This window comes from Leiobunum rupestre, chromosome 1 (genome assembly GCF_980474605.1).
Source record: "Leiobunum rupestre chromosome 1, qqLeiRupe1.1.hap1, whole genome shotgun sequence".
Lineage (NCBI taxonomy): Eukaryota > Metazoa > Arthropoda > Arachnida > Opiliones > Sclerosomatidae > Leiobunum > Leiobunum rupestre.
This window is the reverse complement of record NC_143384.1, coordinates 92,458,724-92,470,760: the sequence shown is the minus strand read 5'-3', so window position 1 is coordinate 92,470,760 and position 12,037 is coordinate 92,458,724. Positions and strand designations below refer to the sequence as shown.

At 42.3% G+C, this 12,037-nt stretch overlaps 1 protein-coding gene across 3 annotated transcripts; it reads left to right on the top strand.

Moving 5' to 3' along the window:
* Nucleotides 1-6,195: 6,195 nt before the first annotated feature.
* LOC149968945 (uncharacterized) lies at nucleotides 6,196-11,517 on the top strand. Of its 3 annotated transcripts, none has more exons than XR_016480712.1 (2): nucleotides 6,196-6,325; nucleotides 6,628-7,534. XR_016480712.1 is itself a non-coding variant. In XM_090174011.1 (2 exons), exon 2 carries the CDS (start codon nucleotides 8,953-8,955, stop codon nucleotides 11,443-11,445), a length of 2,493 nt encoding a protein of 830 aa, XP_090030137.1. In that variant the 5' UTR covers nucleotides 6,196-6,325; nucleotides 8,920-8,952; the 3' UTR covers nucleotides 11,446-11,517. The 3 variants fall into 3 exon arrangements, 2 of the variants coding, with proteins under 2 accessions (XP_090030137.1, XP_090030146.1); XM_090174011.1 differs by lacking the exon at nucleotides 6,628-7,534 and adding an exon at nucleotides 8,920-11,517; XM_090174020.1 differs by lacking the exon at nucleotides 6,628-7,534 and adding an exon at nucleotides 8,920-11,517 and having other exon boundaries at nucleotides 6,299-6,316.
* Nucleotides 11,518-12,037: the final 520 nt, after the last annotated feature.

Sequence of the window (12,037 nt, the reverse complement as noted above, 5' to 3'; positions counted from 1 at the left end):
TTTGGTACAGCGTTCACCTTTCTTACGTACAAATCAGATCTAATTCATTAAAACTAGGACCCCGGGCGAAGCCGGGTATTAAATCTAGTTTTAAAATAAAATACAATAATATTCAGTTTATCACAAAAAGGTTCCCGGGTACTCCGAGTTCATTTAAAGACGCGCGCGTTCACGAAAGACTGGCGGGATATCACAATACGCTTAATTGCTTTTTGTATTGGGGGGAATTTTCAAAATTTAAATAAAATTTTCTTTAGAAAGGGAATAGAAATAAAAACGTCTTGTTATAATAAAATCATGTTGAAAAAATCATGGTCTCCATGTTGAATTAGGAACCAGTAGTCGCTTGGCGTACGCGAGTGGCCAGAAAAATAGCTGATCCATGAAAGTGTTATTTATATGATGCCTTCAACAAGGGGGCAAGTAAAGTACATATGACTCAATTCACCGACGGCCGGGCAGAAGTGACACGACGGGATGTCACAACCGTCCGGGAAGTGAAAGAGCCTAGATGGAGATGGAAGAGCCTCATGGAAAAAGCGCCACTAAATGGCATTTTCCATGTGGGTAGTTAATTTCGAAATCTGAGAAGCCATCCACTTGAAGAGATTCTCCGTCCGGAAAGCCGTTTGCAACGGATTTAGGAAAGAAAGAGGAAGGTGGAGTATTATCATGGTGAGCTGATAGAAATATCTAGTGAAGGTAAAATTAATTAATTTTAGGGACCTAATCCCGGAGTAGGTTGAGGCTCGCAAGCTTAACTTAAATGAGGCAGGTGGTCTGATCGTAGTACGAGTGCGGCGGGTAAAGAAATTCGTGAAAGCTAGAATTATGGAGGCGACGATGAACTTATAGGCGCGGATAATAAATAGGGAATGATGGCAAGATTGTTGGAGCTCCTCGAAGGGTAGCCAATTGAAGGAGGGGATCAAGGAAATCGCGCACGCTAAAGCGGTCTGCGGAAGCGAAACGACTATGGAGGGTACCGCAAAGGGGATCCCTATTGGGGTCTATGATGAAGCAGTGGTCAAAAATCCGTAGATCCTCGATTGTGTCAGGCGTGAGGTCGTCCTTTTGTGGCACGATCGGAGCCTCTGCCCATGTGCGTAGAATGGAGGCGTAGATCGTACCAGAGCGATTCAGCAATCCAACGGAAGGCTGGAGAAGAAATACTCAGGGTGTTTTAAGTGGTGTAGAGTAATTTAAGAACGCTCTTGACAGTGATGACATGAGGAAGCTGGTCACCATTTGAAATTGTTCTTCTTGTGCAGGAAAGAAAGAGAGGGAAAGAGAGAGAGCTGTAGTGAGAGCGAATAATGCGATATGGGTCTCGCTCAGATTGAGCGCGCTTACTAATTTACCTGTCACGGTGACTAAATCATTAAATTAAAAGACATCTAAAAAGTTCTAAGGTCGCCTGGGCCTTTTGTACATCGCCGTAAATGGCGGTGGAAAATTAAAAATGGAGGAGGGGCATGGCACTACAGCGCGAAAAGGCACCAATTTTAACTTTTGAACTACATGCGATTCCAACAAACAAATTATTTTTGACGGGTGAATCAATGAAAATTAATGAAATTTATATCTAACTTAATTTCTATAAACGAAATGAAATAGGTAAAACCTGAAATAAATTAGGAATAAGTCCTACTTTGTTGATCTGGCGCTCATTTCATCGAGTATAACCTTTTCAGCATTTCGTTACTACAACCTGTACATCTAACCAGAAATGAGATAATTGAAATAAAAATAAAAACTAAGGTCCCCCCTAAGTTTACAACAAATTAACTTTTAATACCCTTAAATTTAAACTTTAAATTTTCCGCCTATTACTATATTCTAACGCTGGTCGTTGGCTTTTACATGATATCTTTCTAGTCACAATAACGTTAAAAAAATAAAATTGTGATCCAGGTTACTTTATTAGGACCCATAAAGTGTGTGGGCAAATTTTGATCACACGACTCAATTCTGTTAGGATTATCGGCCATCTTGGAACAAAACCGCCCTTTTTCCAACGCAAGTTTCCGGAAATCTGATTAACTGATTTATACAATTGAGGCATCAAACTAATTACACGTGCAATGCCTATCTCCAGAATCTCATGCAGTGTCCCATTTGCACAAAGGCCAAAGGTAAAATACCAGAATATCTCCGAGCGAAACTGGAAAATAACCTGCCTTCGTTGTTTTCCCTACTAACTAAGTTTAATCAAGAACGTATAAGAACGTTTAACTATCAAATCGGCGCCTGGTGGCATGATTTTATCGGTTTCAGAATAACTCCGCCCAAAAAACCGCGTGCGGCGCGCGTTCAAGTTTAAAACCGTTTCTAGTTCAAGCGCGCGCTGCACGTGGAATTTAGGGCGGAGTTATTCTGAAACCGATTAAATCATGGCCCAAGCGGTGCCCTTTGTTCAACGTTCTTATACATATATACGTTCTTGGTTCAATACAAAGCCCAATTGTAGTCAAAAGCCAGAGAGATACACTTCATTAAAGGTTAATTTTATTTTTCGACCTAATTGTTTATTGATCGGAAACTTCTTCCTATTACTTTTTTTTTATAAATACACACATTCTATCTTTAATACTTTAAATTATACGGTACAAAAATAATAATAATAAAAAAAAACACCCACACGAACACTTAGGGCAGGGAGTACAAGCAATCACCTAGGGAGGCGCCCGGAGGGAAAGTGTTTAGTACTGAGGCCGCATTGCCTCTCTGCACCGCGATGGCGATCCGTTGCAAGAGGAAAGTCACCGACCGATGCTCGCCTGTGACCTCCTTGATCCGACGGCCTATCGAATGGATCAAGGCCAGACCGTCCCGCCCGAAGGAGTCCAGGGTTTCAACCGCGACAGCAGTAAAGATGAACCGATTTTCCAAGCCCGCGTATTTGGAGTTCTTCCGTAATTCGGCCTGGGTTGACGCCCAGAGGGGGGCTGAAGAGGAAGACACCAAGTAGGACGGGGCTAGAGGGTCAGTGCACGTAAAGTCCCAGACCAGGGATTTTCCACCGGACCATGGGACCAATGTCATGCCATCGGGTCGTTTCCCATCGTCCCGCGACAGGCCGGGGGGTTCAAGAATGGCCGGAACACCGGCAGAAATGAGGGCGCGTTTAAGTAAGTCATTGACGGCGCCGTGGCGCGACAGCCGACCAGAGCTTCGTTTGCAACTCAAACCGTGGGTGCCCAAGGAGTCCACACGACTACCACAGTTGCAAACGTGCGGGACACAAATGTCGGCACCCAACCGAAGGCCGACAGCGATCCGGAAGGAGTCGTCGTCTAAGAGCGTGCCCAAAGACGGCGAAGGAAGGGCGTTTAGCCAACACCCAGAGTCCGCGGAGCTGACCGAGAGTAGCCGAGCTTTGTCCCTGTCGTTGGCGGACAACCGAGTGATAGACAGCTCGACAAGAGGGGCCTCCCACGCGCGTTGATGACTTCGGAGATCCGGCGATGGCAAGACCGCACCCGAAAGGATTTCCCACTGAGATGAAGCGTCGGAAAAATCTAATCCGTTAGGGTCGATAGATGCAGGCAGAATAGCGCGGACTAAGGTCTCCACGCTGGATACCGACGAGAGATAGGCGGGGAGAGCGAGAGTAGAGGCGTGGCGAATACCCAGGCCTCCCCGAGACACGGGAAGTGACGACTGTAACCAAGGTGCCTCGTCCATGAGAGTGTTCGTAACTGTTTGCAGCGCCGAACGAAGGGTTTCGTCGAACGACGTAAGGCCAGAGACGTCACGCCAAACGGGGGCGCTGCGGAGGAGATACGATAGCTTCGGGATAGCAATTGAGCTTTTCAATAGAAAAAAACCCTGATGGGCAGATATTTGCTGAAAATTTCCGACCATGGTATTCAAGGCCTCGGCCTTAGAGGACAAGCAAGTGGAGATAGCCTCGTCCGAAAGGGGAGCTCCTAAGAGGATGTATTCGGAGAGTGATAAGAGTTTAACGCCAGGAGCCACCGCATGGAACATAGATTGGTAGTGTTGAAGGTCAAAGCCGCCGGGGTTTAGGAGTAATAACTCGCATTTGGAGGGGTTGAGCTCCAGGCCGATATCAGCGGAAAGTTCTTGGAGAAGTAGCAGGTCGTCGACGACGGAACGTGGACTGCCGCCCAGCGTTGAATCATCGAGGTACCAGATGTTAAGCTCAGATGCCATGCGGGAAGCCACTCTATGCACAAGGAGGCAAAAGAGCGCTGGACCCAATGGGTCGCCCTGCTGAACACCCCGTTCGGATGACAGGATTGATTCACCGTAGGCGAGATGTGATGGCGCCCTATAGCATTGGCGTAAGAACCAATAGAGGTCGGGGGTATCCTTGCGAACGCATTCAAGTAGACGGTCTCGTCGGATCATGTTGAAAGCGTTTAAGAAATCGACTTTTAGTAAAACAGTGGGAGCCTGATGAGGGTGGTTAACGTAGCGCCAGGCGGCGTGAGCCGCGGCTTCGGCCCCCCCATGAGTACCGAACCCCAACTGCGATGGACGAAGAAAAGGGCCGAGAATTGGCGCAATATGCGAGCAAGCTAACTTGGCTACCAGACGCCGAACGGTATGGCCAACAGCGATAGGACGGATACCCCCTCCTTCTTCTTGAGAGCACACAGGGAGGCGCCGTACAGCACAGGGCAGATCTCCTGAGGGACGAGGCCATCGAGCATAAGATTACATAGTCTCGTGAGCGACTTCAGCAGACAATCGCCGGATACCCCAGAATTTGGGCCCGCGAGATCCTTGAGGTGCTGAGGGGACAACGAATCGAGGCCCCCGGCGGAGCCGGCTGGAAACGATTGCAGAGCTGTGCGGACGGCTGAGTCAGAGACGTTTAAGGCAGACTAAGTTGACCGATCGTTGTCCAACTCGAAGGAAAAATCAGTATGGCCCGACGCCGAAGGATGTTTACCTCGAAGGGACGCGAGCGTAGTGGCGTCGTTGGGAGCGAAAGAATCATCGGAACAGATATACGAACAGCACCCGTAACATCACCGTCAGATAACTTGGCTTCGACGATTTTGCCGATATTACGAGCTGTCGGTCGCCGGGCTGAGGAAGTAGGGATGCTCGAAGCTGTTGGTAGAACGAGACCGTCACTGAACGTGTTGATATTTTCTTTAATGCGCGTAGCGAGCGAAGCGGGCTTTCCTTCGACCGACACGGGAACCTGCAGGCACGCCGACGGAAAACTAAACAGACTAACCCACGAGGAAACCGAATTAACGCGGACAACCGTATTGAAGACATTAGAAAGGCAACTGGCGGCCAAATGACGGGCCCCTTTAGGAATACGACGCACAACACGCCGAGATAATTTTAAATTCGCGAGAAGGCTGACGATGGAATCGCTGCGAAGATCGGAAGGCGATTCACCAAGAACCTCGAGACGTGGAACTGCCGATGGTTTAGTACAAGTTGAGGACCGACTATAGTGGCTGTTTAAACTTTTAAATTGTTTGCCGCACTGGGAGCAGTCCGATAAGACAGGCTGAGAGGCCATGCGGGAAAATGTAAGAGTTATACAACTTAGTACACTACTACACTTTAGCACATAATATAAAATGTTTGTGAGTCCAGATATTAGACTTAAAACAATTACAATACAAATGACATTAATATAAAAGATAAAAATTAGACAAATTAGTTAGTACTATCTAGCACTCCAAACATATATGACCGTCAAGAGGTCAGCGTTATAGTACAGTTGAAAAATGATAAAATAATCAATAAAGCTATAACATAGTGACCCGAAAAGGAAATGGGATATAGGATACAGGTTATATTGAATTAAAGGTATTAAACTTGATAAAATAAAACACAAATGCAAAGAGTCAATCGAAATTAAATTAAAGGAGCCAAAGGTAACAACACTATTGCACAAAAATTGGGCGAAAAAAAAAAGAAAACAAAATATCGATAAAGCCGGACCAGTGAAGTGTCAGTGCCAAACTACACTAAGAAATTTACTACAAATGAAAATCAATAAATGTTGCAAATACGCGTTACCAACGAAGACACGTAAGTAAAAAATTAAATGTGTCCTTAACCTCAACGAAATAAGCTGACTTTCTTTATCAGTTCCGCTCTTCTCCGAAAACTGTCTTATCTGAAATAACATTCTTGATTAGACGCCTCTTCAAAAGGAACTCCGCCATCTTTGCCCTCGCTAGATGAGCCAATCTCACGTCGCTGTGTTCATTGCTGAATGTCTACGTACAGTGTAAGGATTGAAATTGAGAAGAGTCGCGTAAGATTATTTAAGAATGATTATCCTTCATTCAAGATCGGACATCATTGAACAGTACGACGGGTAACCTGTTTATAATAATTTTTTATTCTAAAATGTTCCTGATCTCAATACGCTTTTTGGAAAACACGGGTTGAATTAATGGATGGGACTGAGAACGTATTAAGATTACTGAGAACGCGTGCCACACCCAGAAGTATTGTTTAAGTTAGACGGAAAGTCGAGATGCAAAATGAAAAAGTAACTCCACCTGTCACAAAATTGTTTTAAAATACACCTGTTTCTTTACTTAACTATACTTCTCGAAATCGATTACTGGTGATATTGAAATTTTCTTTATCTAATGATGCACGTTTCTTCCTAAGATATTTCAACACGTTCTTACAACTAATTCTGATCACCGTTTGAGAGCGGCAGTAGACCATGCAGGTTTAAAGACACGTAATCTAAGGTCGCTTTTGGTGCTTTAAAAAATTCTACGATATCAGAATTCATCGAGCTAACAGTTTCAAGCCCAAATGATGAGGGTGCATTTCTGGACTAGTTTGATCGTGCGTCCGCTTCTGAAGGCTTTATAAGACTGCGGAATTTGGTTCTAGCAAGACACAAAACTATTGGCACCATAAGTAACATCATATGTAACATAATTTATCATAAGTATGCCTCTGTAAAACATTTACATTGAAAAAATTCAATGAGACCTTGTTTCACAAGGACCCCAAAATGCTAAAATGCTTATAATCCTTGCGCTATTGAATAAGTTACCATGGAAATGAAATCGTGTGATCGCGAGGCACGAACTAAACTTCACATGGGCAAAGCCAGAAACGCGGGAGGAATTCTTACTAACTTCCGTTTCCAATCAGTAAAGTTGATTACACGTATTGCGTCACGGAATCTAGTTGCGGGGGTACCAGTCGCCGTTGGTCCGTTGCTACCTTATTTTCAAAACCAGGTATCCCAAAATTTTCGGTTTAACTAAAAAATAATGACAATTAACGCGTTCGCTACCTTTTTTATGCAAACCAATTAAGTTTGAGTAATGATAATTTATATTTAAAAACGAATCTATCACGATACCCATTGGGGCACTCAGGGGCCCGTAACTTTGAGTTCTTGATTTCTCAGTAACCGCTGAGTTCACAAATAAAAACGATACGTCCATTTATGGGTTTTTAAATTTTATCGAGCTTGGGGCCCTTATACTTGGGAAATTGGTTTTTAGGAAACCACATGTAAATTATACGTATGCTTGAGGCATAAAAATGTATTTATAGCGATGCCCATTATGGCCATTGGCGTTTATTTAAACTTACGCTGTTAATTTTGCAGCGTTGAACTTTTACTTTAACACGCCAAATGGTACTTAACATATCATTGGGATTGAATAAATAGATTTAATTCATAAACGATTAGTTGTGCAAAAAATTTAAGAGTTAATATATAATGTTAAATTAAAATTTTCCTTTCCAAGTTCTTTTATTAATATTGAATGTGCCACCGAATCAAATTACTTTATGAACCTAAAAAGGTACCAATAGTGTTTAAATTTTTGTATACGGAGTAATAAAGGTCTTTGGTGACTTCAAATGTAGCATTTGGATTACAATTAATGAAAAATCCGGCATTGGGATGGGACACCGTTGAACCCGGCGACCGGTAACTTACTTATTTGTTAAATATAAATTAAAACCAATTTTCATCACTTTTGACGGGTGAGACCAAGAACGTTTTAACATTTCCGAGATGTTATGAATAGATTTGTTTTGTAGAAGCCAGAATTACTTTTTTGTTAGACTAGGTAAACATTAGTATTTAAAGATGAACAATACATCATGTATAATTTCTATTGCTACGCGTTGGACCTTTTACAGAAAATAATGGAACGAAGATTACATTTTGTTAAACTAACATAACATGATAATACCGAGCCAGTATTATTGGCCTTGATTTAAATCAACGACTTAGCGAGAGGTGTTTGTCAGCTTTGCCAATTGAAAAGAGCCTTTTGTTTTAAGTCAAACAATTTATTTTATAGGATGTAGTCTATTGTCTAAAGCCAACTTCTAATATTAAAAATACACAAAAATACTAAACCATAAAAAAGGAAATGAAAAATAAATTATTAATTTTCTCAGTCAATTAAATAACGCTATTGGTTGTGCTATATTGTATGGGATTTTAAATTGTGTCTAACGCCGGGAGTAGCGGCGTACTCCTGTAATCCCAAGCGTCTGGGAGGCAGGGTTTGTGGATGGTCGCGTGAGGACGACCACCAATCCCCCAACGGGTGGTCGGGATACTTCCGCCTCGGGTGTCCTTACCCTTGTCCCCATGTATCCTCCCGTTGGCGTGGCCGTTTCACATATCTCACCCTGATTAATCAGTTATTGTGTGCTGGTGTCTAAGGCTTTGGGTCGACACCGATGTGTGGATGTCAAAAAAAACTAGGGCCTAAGCTAAACCTACACAATAAGTATTTTGAGAGATAAGGTTTAATAATAAGGAGAAACAACAATTATTATTATATTTTAAGGGACTCGACTTTTCAATTCGTTAGTCCTGAGATGTTTTATTTTTAGAATAAAGTGCGATCCAAAAAAATGTTCCTAGGTTTCTGCGTTCGCCCTAAAAAATTTACGTTTTAATTTTTTCAGAAAAAAGAAAGTGGAATATAAAATATTGAAATAATGGATGCAAAAATAAAGGCATTTTTCGAGGCAGTGAGGAATGGCAATAAAGAACGAGTTATCTCACTCATCCAAGAAGGAGTCGACGTCAACTGCATTTTCCCCTTTGATCTATTTTTTAACGAAGGGGAAGGATACACTCCCTCGGGCGTGGCATCTGACTTTAGTAGACCAGATATCGCGAAACACCTACTTCCACACGGTGCCCTAGGTAATAAAGCTATAGAAAAAGATGGCTTTGAAACCACGCCATTATTTATCGCCTCTGTGGCGGATCATTTGGAAGTCGTTAAACTTTTAATTGAACACGGAGCGGACATAAATAAAACAGGGAAAATTGGTGGCATTGAAGCCACGCCGTTATGGATCACCTCGCTTTATTGGTATTTGGAAGTAGTTAAACTTTTAATTGAACATGGAGCGGACATAAATAAAACTGGGAAAATTGGTGGCATTGAAGCCAGGCCGTTATGGATCACCTCGTTTTATGGGCATTCGGAAGTAGTTAAACTTTTCATTGAACACGGAGCGGACATAAATATAACTGGGAAAATTGGTGGCATTGAAGCCACGCCGTTGTGGATCACTACGCGTAATGGGCATTTGGAAGTTGTTAAACTTTTAATTAATCACGGAGCGGACATAAATAAAACTGTGGAAATTGGTGGCATTGAAGCCACGCACGTATGGTTCGCCTCGCATGAGGGGTTGTCTGAGTCGGTTAAACTCCTTATTGACAACGGAGCAGACGTTAATATCGCATCGAATGGCGGTAGTTCTCCCCTGTGGGAAGCATCAAAACAGGGACATTTAGACGTGGTAAAGGTTTTAATTGCAAATGGAGCTCGACCGGATATTCCCAATCCTCGGGAAAACAACTCTACCCCATTAAGCGCCGCTGCCGAAATGGGACAGCTCAATATAGCCAGGCTTCTAATTGTAAAGGGAGCTGATCTCCATTTGACTGATGAATTCAACAATTCGCCACTTCATATTGCGTGCGAGAAAGGATTCAAAGACATTGCCCTTCTCTTAATAGAGAACGGAGCTCATATCAATGCTGTTAATACGGACAAAGAAACGCCCCTGCATGTGGCCATCGAAAGCGGCCGGAAACAATTGATAGATATGTTACTTCGTCAAGGAGCCGATGTTGAGGCACGGAACAAGGATGGTTTGTCTCCTTCAGATAAAGCCGAAATGTGCGGCCAATTTCAAATAAAAGCACTGATTTTATCCCAGAGGTGGATATCAACCCAAATAAAGATCGTTAAAAAAGCGAGCCATTCAGATATTCCAAAGGTTTCATTCGACGCCGGCCATGTTGTCAACAGCACTGATCAATTCAATGTCAGTCCTTCCAAGTTCATCCAAGAACCTTTGAGTGAAAGCGTTGTTACGGTTGCAAAAGACAAAGAGGGAAACATACCGATATTCGCCGCGGCTTCGAAGGACGAAGAATCAGTGGTCAAAGTTGCAACGGGACCAAATGGAAATGTCGCATATCCCGACATGTCCGAAGAAAGGCCAGCTCATTTGGTGAAGGGATCAAGACTAGTGGTGAATGCGAAAGATAACGAGCCTCTTAATGATGTCACAGTTGATATAAAAGACGAAATAGCAAAGGTCTCGAGAAGCCCATCGGCCGAAGAAAACATAAAAGAAACCGTAAGATTTAATTTTAACACTAGAAGTGATGATCAATTTGCATATTTGGTTGAAACCCACAAAAAAAACATCACGAAATTTATAAATAAGTTTACGAACACTTTCGAGTTTATCTCGAAAGTACCCCAGACAATGAGCAAGAGCGTTGAGCTGAAGAACCTCAGTCTCTTGCAGTTGAAGAGGAAATACTCGCAGAAATTAGAACAAAAGGAAAAAGAAGCGAAACAACTTCGAGAAAGAATCGCCGGGATGCAGAAATACGCTCTCAACCTGAGAAAAAAGCGCCAGAAAGAGCGAGAAGAGTTTGCTCAAGAAGTGGGCCGCCTGGAGGGAGCCCAGACGCTGCTCAACGCTCGAATTGAAGAGATGAAAATGAAACATGAAAACAAATTGGACGAGGAACTAGAGAAGAGTCAGCGTGACTTGGAAACCCAGCGCGACGAGCTGCTCAAAGAAGGTGAGCGTCGCATCGAGAAACTGGAAGCGCGTATCGTCGAACTGGAACGGGAGAATCGAGCTGTGCGGGAGAAAAATGAGTATCTTGAGACAGATTTCGAAAAGTTGGGCATCGAGTACGAAGAGAATCAGAACTTCAGCCAGTCGTCTGGTAACGTCGAAGCGACGGTAGTAATTAAAAAGAAGGTGAAATTTTGGGGCGCTGCTGGTGTGTGGGAGGCCACCAAAGGATTGTGGGATAAATTACGCGGGGCTGGAGAAGCTAGCCAATTTACGATTAACCATAATAATTACCATATTCAGTCTTCGGGGCCCGTCCACGGTACTCTTACTGGAGACGTTGAGAGTATCGAGGCAAATTTTAAGTGAACTTCTAGACCACTTCAATTTTAACTTACTAACCTCAAAGTAAATTTCCTAATTCGCAAAAATAAAACTATTCTTAAATGATTTTTCTGTTTTATGATAATATGTAAAAGACAATACTTAAATATATTTCGTATGTTTTAAATTATATTATTAGAGCGACTGTGCTTACATTTGGGATTTAAATATAAATAGTTGTATAAACTCTCTTACAAACCCGTTTCATAATTAATAAAACTTCCTAGATTTTGTTATTTTACCCAACAAAGTTCAACTTCAATTAATTTGTAAAATTTATCGAAAATATTCGTAATAAGATATCAATAAATGTGTGTTCTTTTTTGGTAATTTTAAATACGTTAAATTTTGGAACGTTTTACTGAATCTTACAATTTATTTATTTATTTATCGTAAAATGTAAGCTTATTCATAGAAATTTCGACTAGTGCGTACTTTATTAATATTTACCATTTAACTAAATGTTAAAACGATGATTTTACTTTGGCTTGTTAAAAAGTAGTCAGAGCGCAATTGTCAATATTTAGTTGTTACCTCGCATGTTTGGCCGAAAGCGATTTTGTGGTCTTAAAAAATA

What these genes read in the sequence shown, in the direction of transcription:
- LOC149968945 (XM_090174011.1), top strand. Translation starts at nt 8,953, where the DNA reads ATGGATGCAAAAATAAAGGCATTTTTCGAGGCAGTGAGGAATGGCAAT.